The sequence below is a fragment of the Nilaparvata lugens genome, chromosome 7, assembly GCF_014356525.2.
Source record: "Nilaparvata lugens isolate BPH chromosome 7, ASM1435652v1, whole genome shotgun sequence".
NCBI lineage: Eukaryota > Metazoa > Arthropoda > Insecta > Hemiptera > Delphacidae > Nilaparvata > Nilaparvata lugens.
This window is the reverse complement of record NC_052510.1, coordinates 6,230,727-6,248,378: the sequence shown is the minus strand read 5'-3', so window position 1 is coordinate 6,248,378 and position 17,652 is coordinate 6,230,727. Positions and strand designations below refer to the sequence as shown.

The 17,652-nt window shown below is 35.4% G+C and overlaps 1 protein-coding gene across 1 annotated transcript in view; it reads left to right on the top strand.

Annotated features, from left to right (window-relative positions):
* The first annotated feature begins 4,353 nt into the window (after window positions 1-4,353).
* The window catches only part of LOC111052746, a 33,523-nt gene continuing 20,224 nt past the window's right edge, over window positions 4,354-17,652 (top strand). Inside the window, 4 exon segments of the mRNA XM_039431834.1 lie at window positions 4,354-4,913; window positions 10,504-10,585; window positions 13,456-14,261; window positions 14,264-17,652. Coding sequence (XP_039287768.1) covers window positions 13,487-14,261; window positions 14,264-17,652 — 4,164 coding nt within the window. The 5' untranslated portion in view covers window positions 4,354-4,913; window positions 10,504-10,585; window positions 13,456-13,486.

Genomic DNA, 17,652 nt, shown 5'->3' with positions numbered 1-17,652 from the left:
TTTCAATCTTCTCTCTCAACTTCAACCATCATCTCTCTCTCTCGAAGAAATTTGATATTTTTTTCTCTTTCATTCGCTATTTGAAAGTTTTTTTAATATTTTGTAAAATTAGTTTGTTTTCTTAATCTTATAATCTTTGTTGTACAGTGTTTTAGTTTCACTTAGAATTGTATTAGAGGGTTAAGTGTAAGAGAGGGCCGGCTGCGCCCTAACTTCGCCCTCCTAGCTTTTTAATAAAGGCAGCTTATCAATCAATCAATCAATCTCTCTTCAACCATTTAACATGGAGCTTTTCAATGTCCAAACAATTTTCAAAGGTACAATACAACATCTTCTAAAAGCAAGTGAAACCCAACTGTTTTTAGATCGCCCAAGAGTGAATTTCATGAATTCACTTTTCAGATTTCAAATTCTAATTTTTCAAATGACAAAAAGCAACCAAAGGTCTAGGCTTCTGAATGGTCATGAGAAGAGTGACTCAAAGGTCAATAAAAATACAAAATCCTCTTAAAATGAGAAAAAATAGTTTTACAAATGAATTCATGAATTAATTTCAGTAATAATTATTATAATTTTTCTACCAAGTAGAGCTTTTCAATGTTCATAAAAATGTCTCAAACGTCAATAAGATATACAAGATCCTCTCAAAAACATGTGAGAAACCAACGTTTAATAAATTAAAATTTCAGTGGTGATTTTTTGTAATTTTTCAGGTGGCACAGAGCAACTAAAGGGCTGGGAGCCGCCGAGCATCTACTACGAATTAAAGACAACAACACAAACAAACACAACAACACAAACTACTCAACAAGCAGCGGCAGCACTCAAAGCAACAACAACTACAACAACATTAACAACATCAAAATCATAAATCGACGGAAAATCAGTCATCACCACTATCATCATTACTATTACAGCCAGTACAATAATCATAATCATTTCAACAATTATCCGTTCCATCGATATGCGCCTTCGATTTTGAATCGACTTCAGGGGAATTTGAGCAAAGAGGAGAAGAAGGAGGGTAGTGGGAAGGAGAAGGAGAAGGAGAAGGAGGAGAAGAAGAAGGAGGATGTGAAGCAGGAGTCGCTGTTGTCGCATAGGAGTGGGGGAAAAGGTAAGGAAGTGATTTTCTTGTTATTTATTGGATGTGTTCTGTATTATTTGAAAAAATCTTGGTTTTCTTTAAATGTGATTAATGTTTTATAAATTTTGGATTATTGAATATTTCTATGTTGATTTTATGAATCTTATTGAATATTTTTTCATGTCATTGAAGAGTAAATATTACTGATATAATACATTTATCAAATTAATACAAAAAATATCATGAAGTGCTCGTTTACAATATTGTTAGTTTTCATTTATGATATTGAAGTTGAAAATATGAGATATCCTTTAGTTACACAAAGCCTATAGGAAGTGAAAATAATGGACAGACTATTCAGAATATGTGTATGGTAAAACAGCAGTTAACTACAGTGTACGGTTCATAATTCTATAATATTATAAAGAAAAGGATTGGCTTATACATGTACGGAATAGGAAATACACGTCTGAACTGCTCAACTGATTAACTTGAAATGTTGCATGCATAAAGATTCTCAATTTACCAATGATGGTATGGGCCTATTTTCATTTAATAATCAATTGATTTTCGTTTGAATAATGAAACAAACTTATTTAATTTTGATACAATTAATGAAAATATTGGACTTCTTTTACATAGGTCGCTTCTTAGAGTCCAAACCTTATTCTTAAAGAAAGTAGATCATAGAAACTATTTAAATTGGGAATGGATGAACAAAGAATTCAGGAACAGTAAAAGCCCCAATCGATCTCATTTTTTTCAAATAACGTAAGAAATACAGTAGCCTACTCAATAAAATAGATAGCCTACTGTAAAATCTTCTTTTCGAAAAACATCAAGCACAAAAAACAACGAAATCGCTTTCTACAAATTCTTGACACATTTCGGGGACTTCAATCGACATACGACCTCTTTCCATACAGAACACAACAGTTTATCTAAATCCTTCAACAACGCCCACCAATTAGTCCCATAAACAATCTCAACATCCTTTCCAAAAAACCTGAACGCTAGCGACATCTTACGGCGAATGAAAGAAGCTCACACAGCCGGTAAACAAAACCGGGTGAACGAACGAACGTACTAAAGTATAGCTATAGGGTGTATAAATATAGTATTGTTTCAGCTACTATTTTGAAAGGGAAAAGCATAATTTACAAATTACGGTATGCTTCTGTTTTATACGCGAAACGGCATATTAAGCTGGAGAAACGTTCGGGCGCGTTTTCAATCCATGCTGTACGTCCTTATTTTCACTTGACACGCAAGTTGAGAAGTATCGATTCTGTTCACGGTTCTGTGTATGTACTCGGAGCAACTATTACTGTGGGTTGTTTCTCCATTTGGAAAAAATTGGCTGAAATAATTCGGTCATATTACTTGGGGGAGGGGCTGGGGGTTGTGCGTGAATGGAATAACCGACAAAGATGGAAGCAGTAGGTAAAGTAGGAAAAAAGGTATGTATAGTGAGGTCCACGTTATAATGACAGTGGAGAAAGATAGGAGAAAAACGTTGCCGATCCTCTGTATTGTCAATGCCTGATACAGGTTTATTGATGAAATATTAACGGTTCTTTCTCGTTTAAAATAATCAGTTTTATTTTATCGAGCAAGAAATTATATTTTTCAATAATTTCGTAATGAATTTTCATAACTAAGATGAAATATTTTGTTAATTAATTATTAATTCTACATTGTTAAGAAACGATCTGACAACAGAGCAAAGCGAGAAACAGATAGCGCTATCCGCTTTGTTGAATGATAGACAAGGATAGCAATACCATTGCTAATCAAACACTGCCATTATAACGTGGACCTCACCATCGGAGGGAAAAAAATGAGGGAGACAGAATATTCTGATGAAGAGAGGAAAAAGAAGAATGCAAGTGGGAGAGGTATGAGAAGGGAGAGGAGGAGGAGAAGGAAGAGAAGGAGGAGGAGAATGAGGAGGAGTTGGAGGAGGAGGAAGAGGAGGAGGAGGAGGAGGAGGAGGAGGAAGAGAAGGAGGAGGTGGAGGTGGACGAGAAGGAGGAGGAGTAGGTGGAGAATGAGGGGGAGCAGGAGGAGGAATGAGGAGGAGGAGGAGAAGGTAGCGGAGGGTGAGGAGGAGGAGGAGGAGGAGAAGAAGAAGAAGATGCAGGAAGAAGAAAAAAGAAGAAGACTGGAAAAGAAGAAGAGAAAAGAAAGGATGAAGGAGAAAAAGGGAAAGAAGAGTGGAAAGAACAAAAAGAAGTAGTACCGTGAGAGGAAGCTTATGAGAAGTAGAGGGAAAGTGAGATGAAGTAAGGTAAGAATACAAAAGAGGATGGAAGGGAAAAAGGAAAGGGAGAGGAGAAGTAGATGGGAAGGAGAAAAATAAAAATATAGAAACTAGAAAAAAATGAATACTGTACTTGGTGTATGGCTGGTTGCCTATGTTGCTCCTCAATCTACCCTCTGTTTAGTTTTTGTGATTGTTTAGATTCTGCAAGCGTTGAAAGGAGGTTCAACAACATAAATACCAAAATGTGCATATTGATTCATTCATAACAGATTATTCAAATCATACTCCTTGATCCGACCCAACCAAACTATTACATCAATCTTCTCTCATATTTTTTCATATATCCATAAAAATTATCTCACTTCCCAATAACTCTATCATCATAGGATCCATTTTTTCATCAGATCTTTAATTTGACAACACTTTCTTCAATCACATTTCAACTCCATCCATAAATCCAAAGTGGATTCTATTAAGTATTTTTATCATTATCTATTATTTTTACAAGAAAGCACTGATTGGGAGAGAAAAACTAAGGATACTCCTTCTACTATTTCTCACCCAAATTTAGAATTAACATTTTAAATGTCCGAAATAGGGTTATGATTTCACTCTTCTAAAATTTAGTACATTTTTACTCGAAAACAACAAAAACTGTAAATTTTCAATTTTGTCGGTTGAAAAACCGGATAAAACACAATTAAAAGAGGATAGAGATCCGATCATCAAAACAAGAAAATAGCCCCCTCCCACAAAAAATGAGGAAATAGAATCAAAACACAAACAAACCAAAACACGTGAAAAAAAGATCAAACGAAACACATTAGGGGGTAAGCTAGACGTTCAGGTTTAGACGGCTGTTGGACAAATAGTAAATTTTAATAATAGATCAAGAGGAAGTCTCTGAGCATGAACAATAATCGTAAACTGGCAGCGCTCGTAGCGGCAGTCGATGGAACTAGGACGCCAAACCGATTTGACACGGGAGTAGGGACCGATCCGTGATACCGGGCTGAACTTACAGCGCTCACTAGTTCTGAAAAACGAAAAATAAACGAACCGAATTCGCTACGGACGTGCTAAGTTGGTGTAAATTTGTTGCCAAATTAATGTTTACAAATAGAGTTTTCAACAAGTTACGGTGATTTAGTTTGGTAGTCTTTTACAAGCCAGTGTTGAATCTAATCTGTGTTGAAATTTGGTGGTTGTAACGTTGAAAATAATGGTTTCATGTTTTTCAAAAGGAAGTTTATAGTGTTGGATTTTATTTCAAAAGTTAAGAATCATGATATTGTCTTTTTCATAATATTGTGTTGAAATGGGAAGTTGATAGTGAATAATTTAATTTAAATAAGTCTGTGTGGTAGTTGTGGATTTGAATATTACGATTTTATGTTTTCCAAAAGTTCATGCAGTTTGATTAGTAAGTTGTCAGTGATGTTCTTCAAAATTCTTGAAGCCTGGTTGGAGAGGAATAGTTAGTAAAAATGTGATATCTTCAAGAAATATAGTGTCAATCAAGGAATATCAATAGTATGGATTAAAAGAGCTGAATTTCCTGTAAGTAAATTTGAGAATTTATCCATAGATTTCATTTTTTATTATTGCAGTATTGAAGGTTTATTGTTAAAAAAGGAATAATTTCAAAAAGATGGACAATAATTGATGCAATCAGCCAATCTAGTCTATATAGTTGATGCCAATGCAGATACATGTTCATACGTGCGATAGAATAATTTGAAAATAAAACCAATTATTCAATTCAGTTGTAAGCTCTATACTGAATCGGAGCTACTTGGAAATTGTATTATTACATCATTTGCAAATTATAAAAATATGCTACTACTTTACAAAGTGAAAAAAATAGAGAAGAGTAGAACTATAATGTTTCAAGAAAGTGGATGAATATATTCAAAACTCTTGTGTTATATGTTCAAAACACCTTCTATAGACATTGAGATCATAATAGACAAAATAATTCAGTTAGTGGCATATTCGGCTGATATTTATTATTTAAGCTCCAATTATAATCTATCATTTGAATTTCATTGTTATTGTTTTTCTCCATTCCAAATAGTTAGAGATTAAAGATGAAGATACCGTGGACAAATTATTATTAAACAGACAACTGAAGAGCAACTAATAAATAGGTAAAATGTATTCAGTATCACAACTGGAGAATCATGAATATTCTCTCTACAAGTAACAAAATAGCATACGTTTTGTACTCAAGTAGATTATTATATCACAATCATCCAACATAATATATAACCCCACAATAAATTTCGGAAATAGAACAATTTTGCAATCTCTTCTGCAAAAAGCCAACACTACGTTACGTGCTGAAAGTACAGTATAAAGTGAAGCTACAGATTAGAACAATACGTCTTCTAATTATTAAAACGTCATAAATTTTTGTTTACATAAAGCAAGGTAACACACGACTATCTCATTCAACTTAATTAATTTACAACGCTTTTGTTCATAACTTAGAGTAGATACAAATGCTCAATATGTAATCTGGCTTTTTAAAAATATCTGTTAGGCCCGCAATGCGATATCTCTTCACAGAAAAAGTTGTCTTCTCATCAAATACAATGCATAATGCTTTATAAATTACCATACATGAATGTGTCATTTTTATCTTCTTCTTCTTCTTCTTCTTATTCTTCTTCTTCTTCTTCTTCGATGGCCCTACAGCCCAAATCGAGTTCTGGCCTCCTCAATCCTGCCTCTCCAACCATCTCGATTCCTTGCCTCCACCCTCCAATTTCTCACATGAAGTACGAGTATATCTATTGCATCCTTTGAGACTCCATCCATCCATAATTTTTATAAGTCATTTTTATAGCTGTCATAAATTCATTTAGAAAGCTTTCCACAATAGTAAATTCAAGTCTTATAACAAATAACGCGGAGATTATCAATAGATGAAACCATAGAAACTTGCATGGAAGTATAAATAAGCTAATGTAGGTCCTATGAAAATACATAAAAATAACACAGATAAATAATCCTACTGAGTCACTGTCGATGTTGTAGAACAATTCCATAATGAAATTAAAACGCACATTTAAACCTTTATACCTAAATCTGCTTCCTTTACCCATAATATGGGATCGATGGCGTAAAAAACATAAAATATAACACACAAAACAAAAACATACATAAGGCCTGTTTAGCAAGACAGCATTTCTACAAATCATCACTCATATATTCACTAACACTGTAGTATGCCTTGCTTTTCAAGTTCTTGGATACAACTTTCTCGGACGCTCATAAATCCAACTGTTTCACTCCTGTAGGCACTGCCTATTGCAATGCCGAACTGTAGAATTTGACGATATATGTGTGTGTTTTATTTCATTACAGAGAATAATATTGGACAAGAACGATAAAATATGTACCGTATCTAAGAATAGGCTACTTTTCCAGCAAAGTTTCAATTCCAATTACAGCTTTCACTAGAATAGACCGCTAGAATTAGGTACCCCACTAACTCAACACCCTAATCCGTTTGCACTAAAGCTAAACTCACCTCAAACTGACAGTAATCCTCACATATAACACTATAATACTTCCATTCTCTCAATACTGACACTAGCGACTGTGTCTACCTGTGAGATTCACTGCAGTATTGGTTGAATGGAAAGAATGGATGTTATATATTGAGAAATGCTGACTGTTTCAAGTGAATCTGGTTTCAACTGTGAGCAATGTCTTAATCGATAGTGGCTGAATATTTTAATAGACAAGGAGGGAGGGAATAGGTTAGCGGTACCCTGCAACCCCCGGTGTGATCTGTTTTATAGCCACTAGGGAAAAAGACACCATTCCCTTCATGTTCTAGAGGTTATAGTGAAGTTGTGGTTCTCTTCTGGCTCAAAATTTTGCAAAATCACTCAAAAATTTCCAATTAATAGAGATTTGAGTGCAATATTTTTGTTTTTATTTAGGTTTTTAAGATCAAAATTTAAAATTTTTAGTTTAGTCATTAGTTTTGAAGTGAAAATTGGACTTTTCAGAGTGAAAAGTAAAAACATAACCTCATTCTTTTTTCGAAACTTATTCATCAAAATTTGGGAGAAAGGCAGTTTTGGACTATGCCTGTTGTCTTCTCTCAATCATATTATATTGCGATAATAATTATTTGTGATTTTCAATAAAATGGATGGAGGGAGTGAGGTCCTCGTCATAATGGCAGTGTTTGATTAGCAAAGATATTGCTATCCTTGTCTATCATTCAACAAAGCCGAAAGCGCTATCTCTCTCTCGCTTTGCTCTGTTGCCAGGTCGCCTTTTAACAATGTAGAATTCATAATTGATTAACAAAATACTTCATCTCAATTATGAAAATTCTTTATGAAATTATTGATAAAATATAATTTTTGCTTGATAAAATATAATTGATTATTTTTAACGAGAATGAACAGTTAATATTACATCAATAAACCTGTATCAGCTACCGTCTAAAGAAGGCATTGACAAGACAAAGGATCGGCAACATTTTTCTCCTATCTTTCTCCACTGCCATTATAACGTGGACCTCACTATAGAGATAAATGTATCGAGGTAAAAACACTTCACTCACATGGACTACTTTTTAACAAATTAATAAAAACAATATAAAAATATTTAATATAAAAGTACTCTTTATTTTTCAAGAACTTTTAAATACTTCAACAACTAGTTTCGACCCTAACTTAGATCATTTTCAAGTTGAAATGTCATTTAAAGTTTTTAAAAAATGAAGGGTACTTCAAGATTTTTATATTGTTTTTATTGATGTATTGAGGTGTAGAAATTGTATCACTCGTTGGAAAATATTGATGATTGTAAATTCATTAACTTACAGCTTCCTTCTGTTTATAATATTTCTGTGAAAACTTCATTTTATGACTGTTCTTGGGTGAATAAATTAAAATTGAGAATTTAAATCTTTTCGTATTCATATAATTTTTATTCTAATATTAATATTCAATAGCTTCTCTGATTGAGATAAGTTTGCGCTCTTATTGTTTACAAACGGTTCTAGATTTTATAAAGTGAGGCCCGGTTGCACAAACGTCGGTTATATTTTAACCGTGATTAATTCCACAAGAACCAATCAGAGAAGCTGCCTTTGAAATGAAATGAAATTCATTGATTCCTTTTCACAAAAGCATAGCAAATTACAATTAATTTTTTTTTTAAATAGGAACTAAGTTGACCACACTAACCAGTATTTGTGGTCAACTTACAGAAAAAATAAAATAATCAACATTACCAAAAAAATTACAAAAATGGTGAAAACTTGATTTCAAATGATACAAAATAAAATCCATTGATTTTTGAGTCCAGCATTAATTAAAAATCTCTTGCACTTCATGACGTCGTCTGCAAACAAAAGTGAACAAGCCGTCTTTTCAAAAAAACCTCCTCTGATTGATTCTCTTGGAATTGATCACGATTAAAATTTAACCGGCTTTTGTGCAAGCTGTCTTTTCAAAAAAGCCTTCTCTGATTGGTGCTCATGAAATAAATCACGGTTGAAATTCAACCGGCTTTTGTGCAACGGCTATGAGTTTCAATCAAATCAAGCAGTTTGAAGTATATATTTTGAAAATATTCTATAATATTTTTTTAATTGAGCATCCAATATAATGAAACTGGGGAATGGAATTTGCATTCACAAACGTAATATTCTTTCAGCAATACATTAAAAAGTTAATAGGAACAACTACATGCTTTATCTTGATCTAAATCATTAATCAAACCTCTTTAGACGTTATTAAGATCTTGGACAAGATTCGTTTTTTCAAACCATCTCAGTTCAATGATACTTGAAATTAATGATTCGTGAAGATTTCAAGAGAAATTCAATCCGTTGAGAACTGTTCCATTTCAGTTCTGCTGCGGTTATTTTAAACCTCTAGTTTTTTTCACAAGTACAGTAATGAGATCCTGTGTAATTGTATATTTGCTGACAACGGAAGCAAAACGAAAGTATGAATGTTTCTTATTTAACTTACAGTAATCGAGAGAAAAATCTCTCGGATTAATGAGAAATTTCTAAAAAAATCAATCTCCAATTCAGCAGAAATCTATACGTTTGGTGAGAGTCATGAGCAATCAGCAAAATATTAGTGAATTTTGAGTTTTATGGAATGAATGATGATTTATTTAATTAATGAATTGGAATCTGTCAAACTAATGGTTTCTGTAATTTAGCATATTTTAAGGATAATTTAACGAGAAGTCTTGAATTGACTTCAAATGATTTGCTACAATGATATAAAATACAATATACAGTCTGGTTATCCTCAATTATTATAGAACATTGATACAAAACTTAAAAGTTTTGAAGCTTTATGCTTCATCATCATCATCATCATCATCATCATCATCATCATCAGTTGTTGTAGTTTACTATAGTGAGGTCCACGTTATAATGGCAGTATTTGATTAACATTGGTGTTGCTATCCTTGTCTTTCATTCGACAAAGAAGATAGCGCTATCTTTTTCTAGCTTCACAACATTTTGTCAGATCGTTTTTTAACAAAGTAATGTGACATTAATTAAACGAAAAACTGTTGAAAATTTATTATTTAATCAATGAAATTTTTTTACGGATAAAATATAATTGACTATTTCAAACAAGAATGAACAGATAATATTACATAAGATATACCGGTATCAGCTATTCTGTATAAAATGCAGTGGCAAGGCAGAGAATCGGCAAGTCTGTCCCCCTGTTTTTCTTCACTGCCATTATAACGTGGACCTCACCATGCATTGAACATTGAAACTTAAATTTTGTGGCAATAAAGCTATTAAATATATTATTTTATGACACAAAATTCGAGTCAAAGCTGAAGGCATCTTCATCAGTTGTAGGCTATTATATTACTCGAGCATTGAAACTTTAATTTTGGGCCAACAAAACTATTCAAGTAGGAAAAAAACTTACTGGTCTTTTATTCCATTATTCAACAACTCTACAACATCTTTGTTAACAGTGTTCAATTTGCTATACAGATTATAATGAAGTGTATAATTTAATAAGATAATATTGGCTTCATTTTACCATTTTTATGTTGATAGCTAGCTCTTTATGCTATTTTCTATTGTAATGGAATGAGCTTTTTTAATCTGATTAATTTTTTTCAGCTATCAACTGTACAAGCCTAGAAGATGTACTTTGGACTATAAGAGACGCCTGGCCCCCGCCTAGAAGTCTATCTGCCGATAGGTAATTTTTCAAATTTATTAATATTCAAATGAATTAGAAATTTATTAATATTCAACTGAACATAGTATATTTCAATCTTTTCAGCGATAATGGACTTCAAATAATATTGCATCCAATATCCAATACAGTACTTCCTATAATTCTTCAATTATAGATACAGTTTATCAATATATTTCCTAAATTCTGAGTCATCAGTTCAAACTGAAACAGTCTCATTTTTAATAATAAATTTGACTTCTATTCACTTTCAATTTAAAATTATAATCTAATCTAAAAAAGGAGTTCATCTAAAAATATAATATTACAATATAGTACCATTGAGAAAATATAGCATGAAGATAGATATTGCCGTGCTACCAATTTCTCCTAAATCGGTTGGATAGCTATTTTTCACCTATTAACCTAAGGAAAGTTATCGGCTCCAACGTAATAGATTCTTGATAAACTATGAATGGATCTATCGCCTATGAATGAGAAATCCAGTTTTCAGAGCAAACCAACTTATAATCTTCAGAAGAATTTTGGCAATATATTACACAAATCCACAAAGAACAATACTTTACACACTTAAGCATCTAAAATCATTACGAGCTAAATACTTATCCACTTATGTAGTTGAAAAAACAATGGCTATAGGCTTGTAAACACAAGAAATAATCATAGACAAAAATAGAACACTATAAACTGTTCAAAACTCAATTTAGAACATTAAAATTTCACTTAAACAGAAAAATATTCAGAGAGAGCAAAATTAGAACACACACAGCCAGCCATCATTTTTAGAGAAGAAGCAAGCCTCCTAGCAAAAAGCATAAGACACCTCAAACCAGTGACGACTTCACGGACACGTCACCAAAGAATTATAAATTACAAGTTTATAATTCACATTTTACATTTGTTCTCAATAAAACTTTATTTTGAAACTGTTATTTTAAATTTATATATCCTCTCTATTTAAATAATCCATTTATCTGTTAATTCTGTCAACTCAGCCTCGGTGACACCATGGAACATGCAACACAATCATTTACAATAAATTCTCAGTCAAAAAGTTATCCGTATATCGATTACTCTGATATTTACTATAAAGTTTTATAGATCTCGAATTGAAGATTCGATTCCAATCGAGAAAAAAATGTAATATTACAATATCAGATTTACACCTTGTATATATATTAGCTAGCATAAGATAGCATATGTTATCTTTTCTAGATATTACCAAAGTCCAGTCAATATAGACATGAAGAGGAGGTGTGCTTGCAATTTATATTGTAGTTCTGATTTTTCAATATATCATTTGGATACATAAGAGAAGTCCAGAACTAATTTCTTCATGCAAAATTTCCTTGTGCTAGATACAGAATGTCCCAAAAACCTTGTATTTTCGGTTCATTTTCCAGTTTTCAGCTATTTCTGCCAAATCCAGTCATCGGACAGAAAAAATTGCTCTCGTCTTTTTTTAGATCATAAATAAAATGAGATAATTTGAAACTCTCTATCTCCAATGAGTACTAAGTTATGATTTTTCGAAAATGAGTAGAATTTAAAGAAAAAATCAATTCTGATGAATTTTAGTTTTTGATAAACAATATCTTCCGATTTTTACCATTTAGATGTATTATTCAAAATCCCTCTGGCCGTATTTTTGTGTTAACTCAAGCCGATAGTCCTAGTAGATCTTTTTATGAAGCTATGTGATGCTGGTAATCTCTCATACTGTACCCTTCTTACACTCTCACCCCAACAAAACAGTCATAATCGACAGTAATCGTCTTGAGTTGAAAAAAAAACAGCTTGAAATTTGGAACATAAACGACTTATACCATGGGATATCTCTTTTTCTCTATGATATTACTTTATGTTCTAATAAAAGTCACAGATAAGTCATGTTGTTCCAATCATTCATAGTTGAGAATGATATTGTATGTATCAATGTTTGAATAAATAATAAATGAAACCAAGAAAACATTGCATCAATCTAACGCAATCCACTAAAGAGTACAGCTTGTTGAGGTAGGACTCATCATACTATGGATGCAAAGTGACTGGTTGATAGTTGGCTTAAATGGGCCAGCGTAGGGGTTTATCATTGAGGTCGGAACAGGCAGTTCCAATTAGGCCTAATTGCCTCTCAACTGCTACAGATCTATGCTGCATTTATTGTGATATCATCATTCTCACATCGTATATTCGTAATAATAGCGGAGAATTTGTTGAGTAGGATTGCTTATTTTGAGGAATATTGTGGAGTGGCGTAAGAGTGCAGGAATAGATTAATATTGTACTTTTGATTGGATAACTACAGGATAAATTTTTAGTTTATTTAAGGTATCAAATATGAGATCACTATATATATATATATATATTATATATATATATATATTATATATATATATATATATTATATATATATATATATATATATATATAGTACTCTTTCGTGGATTGTGTTAGATTTGAACACTGTCTATGACTTCTTATCTATAAAATAAACTAAAATACTGGTTGAAAAAACCATTGCGCGTCTTAAACCATTGGGACAAGGATAGCAGCACCAATGATATCAAATACTGCCATTATAACGTGGACCTCACTATAGCACCAACACTTACAGGTGAATGAAATCTACAAGCTGGATGAAATTGATTCACAAATGTCTGTTAACAGTGAATTGTCACTAGAAGACGACAAATAATAATTTCCAATTTTATGTATTATCTGTTTAATGATCTGTTTTTATCATCTATCTGTCATCTTATGTAATCTATCATCTATAAATCTGTTTTGATGTTATCTACCGAATGAATGTTTAATAGTGATATTTAACTAAACAATGGTGAATAAATTTCAATTTAGTGTTTCTGTTACAGCGAATCAATGTGCAGTTCGAACTTGCCAGACATGGGAAGCGGCAACTACCTACTGAAAGGAGGCCTAGTATTGAGCAACGGCACTCCGGGACAACACTCGAACCTCCCGCACCGACGCTTCTCGGTGCCCGAAACTGTGATGCGCAAGTTCACACTTTCCCGCGAACGCTCCTCGGAGTCCTGCGGTGACAGCGAGGTTGCCACCATGCCGACACCATCAGTGTCATCCACAGGGTTGCCAACTGACCGCAGTGGGCCACTTCTGAAAGGTTCCGGCCCACACCCCAGCCGTCAGCGCAGAAAAAAACACGTCACAACCGTCAGCAAGGCTTGTCAGACAAGTCCGCCCCACTCCCACCTTGACGAGGTCCGGTCACAAAGTGTGGATCCGCACTCCCACCTTGACAAAGTCCGGTCACAAAGTGTGGATCCGCACTCCCACCTTGACGGAGTCCGGCCTCAAAGTGTGGATCCGCACACCCACCTTGACGAAGTCCCGACAAATGGAATCATAGACAACACGTTACCAATTAGTACAAACATAGATTTAAAACAATGGGAGCAAGTGAGTCACCACGACTCCAACGAAGATAACTCTACCAAAGAGGTGGAAACTAGTCCTGAGTTTTTCCTGGATACTGCTCGGGAGAGTAAAATGATCAGCGAGATCACTTTGCCAGGTGAGGTTGTGTCGGAGGATAGGAGACAGTCTTCCATGGATGTCAGTTGTCTTGAGGATGGAAGCAATAAGTTAGATGACAATAGTGAGGAAACGAGACTGTTGTTGCAAAAGTTGACCCAAGAAGATAATTGAGAAAAGTTTATGCAGACACGAGGTCAAAATCGTTTGCTGACGGGGAATTGGGTAGTGATAGTTGTAAGGAGGTGAGAGAAACCTCTGGAAAACGGTTGATAAAATCAGCTAAGGGAAGGTTTGTGTTGGAAAAAGACGGTGGGATTAGTAAAGGAAACTCACAGGAGACGGGTAGTGAAAACAATCACGAAACACCACCTCAAGGAGTGGGAGGTGAAGCTGAGACAAACAACAATGACACAGAAATGGATTCTGCCATTCTTGAGGATGACACCCCAAGTCCCCCACCCCAAGCCAACGCGGCACCGACGAATTCTCATCAGAACCATCATCACCACCATCATCATAAGAGGAATAGTGGTGATAGTGGTAGTAGTAACAACAATAACAATTATAAAAGTAACGGTTCCCCACCGAAATCCGGGCAGAGTAGTGAGAGTGCCGATTGCTACATAACAGACTGTGATATTTGTACAGCAGAGGGAAGAAAGTGTTGTAGTTTGGACGATTCAAGTGAGGTGTGCAGTTTCACAAGTCCCGACATTGTCATGACCACAAACGAACTGAAAACCACGTCAGACTTCACCTCGACATCTGTCACATTGTGTCAAACTGTGTCAGACAGGTCGAGTTCTACTCAGGATTCTACACTAAGCATAACATCGATCACACCTGAGAGTTATTCGACTAGTGAGAATGGAAAGAAGAAAAAGAATGGAGAAGCTTCCCCTACAAATATGGGGTTAGTGATCACTTCAGAGACTGCAATAATCGATCCTGTGGATACTAGGCAGACTGCTAAGAACTCCCCGTTCCATCTGTCGGACTCCAGCCAAAGTGACAACCAGAGCAGTGCATCTAATGCTGGGATACCTCTGGTGCTCACATCTGAGTGTGTATTGATTGATCCTGTCGAGCAAGATGTTACCAAAAAGATGCATTGTGTCTTGGAGATGATGGAGACTGACGAGAGTACACTAACTGATACGACCCAGGTTGAAAATGAGGGGAAATTCGAGGTACCAGATGCCGGGGAAATTTTTGAGGACAGAAGTGTAGACCACAGACAATCCACAGGTAGCATTGTGAATACTCCAGTGAGGCGTGACATGTATAGCAGGAGTATGTCTTGTGGGGAGCTGCCTGCTAACTATGAGGCACAGTCTGGGGATGAAAATGATGAGGGAGATCTCCTGAAGGAGTTGGGCTTCAAAGAGGATCCCAAAAGCGGGAGGACCAGTGTGTCGTTTTTGGAGCTGTGTGGGAGCAGCAGAAGGGACCCCACCTATGAGGAGACATGTAGGAGGAAAGTGAACAACATGTTTTATGGGAACAGAACATATGAGGTTATGACTAGTACCAGTGATATTAATTTGGGTAAGAAGAATCTGATGGGTAATGTGATGAGTACAACTGGTGACAACTTGAAAATGTTGCCCAGGTTGCCTTTAAGTGATAGACAGAGTGTGGAGGTGGGGGTCGGCTTGTCAAGGGAGAACAGTGATGAGAAAAACGATGCAACCCAACAACATGAGGTGGTCTGTGATGGTACCTGTAAGGATAAACAAGAGGATGAAACAATTTGCGGGAATGTGATAATGCTACGTCTTCCATTGCATCAGACCGAGGATGGCAAGGTTTTGTCGAGTCTGGAGGGACCTGAGATTGAGAACTTTGGATCAGATTTGATCATACCGCGCTACTCTGCCAAACCTAGGACGTCGTCTATGGTTGTCAACACGTCATCAGCTGATTATTCGAGTGACAGTGAGTTGAGTATGGCTGATAGCCTGGAGGAGGCGCCTCAATCTCAAGAAGAAACTTGTCTGTCTTCCAGTGGTGACCAACAAGGTGATGGAACCAACCGGAGTGCAAAAAACAGACACGATGAGAGGTTGGTTAGAGGTCATGTGATATCCTTACTACCAGAAAACAACACAAAACTAGTAAGACAACGCACAACTGAAGCCTATGCATACTTTGTGACATTGTCAGGAGAGATGAGTGAAATCCGGACGGAATCCATCCCAGAAAATTTGAAGAAAAAATTGATGGAGAGAGATAGTGAGATTAAAAAACATTCTGAACACCACACAACAAAGCGAGAGAAACGATATGAATCAATATTTAAAAGACCGATAGTTAGGAGGACACCTAAACTTTCAAAACTATCCAAAAGTGAGTACCATGAAAGTTTCTACAAACCTGATCTCTATACTAATAGGAGAGCATACAGTTTAACATCAGAGGACAGTGAGGATATATCAGTTGAGTGTAAATCCACACAATGGGAAGAAAACCCTGTCAGTCAGGTGAAAAACTTACAACCCAATGAGGATGAAATCCTGGAGAAAACTAAGGAGAGCAAGTGGTTGAAATGTAAACAACTGATCAAATCAACACCTGAGTTAGATAAGATTGTTTCAGAAGTGATACTGTCAACTTTGTTACAAGATATGAAAAATGACGAGCAGGATGAAGAGATTAAAGATATTCTACTGGAAGCTTTGAGAGAAAATGAAGAACTGGCAAAGTTGGAGTTCAATGAGGAACAAGTGGTTCCTTCAAAGGAAGAGGGAGAGGGTGTAAGTGATGAAGAAGAGCTAGTAATAGAGGCCGGTAAATTCAAGTGTATAAGTGTACAAACCAACGAATCGGCCCTACATAGTATACTGACTTGTTCGTACGAAGCATGTGATATTTGTAACGAGATACATTTGAAAAACATGAAAGATAAACGAGATGTGGCTGTGGGAGTGGAAAGGAAGGGTAGTAAAGAACAGAAAACTAATAAACAGAGGAAGATAAAGGAGAGCAACGTGCAGAAGAGTGATGTGAGGATAAAGATGCCGAATATTTCCTCACATCATCAGAGATGTTTCATATCGGGGGAGACGAATCTGTTGGAACAGATGGGGGCTAAAAATCAAAAGGAAGAACCCAAGAAGATGGAACAACAAAAAGATGTTAGGACACCTGCAACCTCTCCTAGTGGTAGACCTGGATTGAATATCAATTATAGGCCATCTTCAAGAAACTCCTTACCACCTAGTAAGCCTCAGGTTAGATTAAAACTGCCGATATCTAGGAGGGGAGGTAATTTGAGCAGTAGGTTCCACCAGCGTTTCGAAGCTATCCCAGAGGAGAGGAGTGGTTCTCTGGAGTCGGGAGAAGAAATGAAATCTCCCAAAGATTCCCAACCCAGAAGAGCTTCAGCTCCAGCTGTTTCAGACATCCTGCTGTTGAATGCTGGAGAGGGAAGTGATAGAAAAACCCTGCTGGCCCCAGAGTTGGACAGTTTGGGCAGTTCTAGTAGCAGCGGAAACGGGCGTGAAACGATACTGATAGAACGCGGGAAACGGGGCAGTATTTCAAATTGAGCG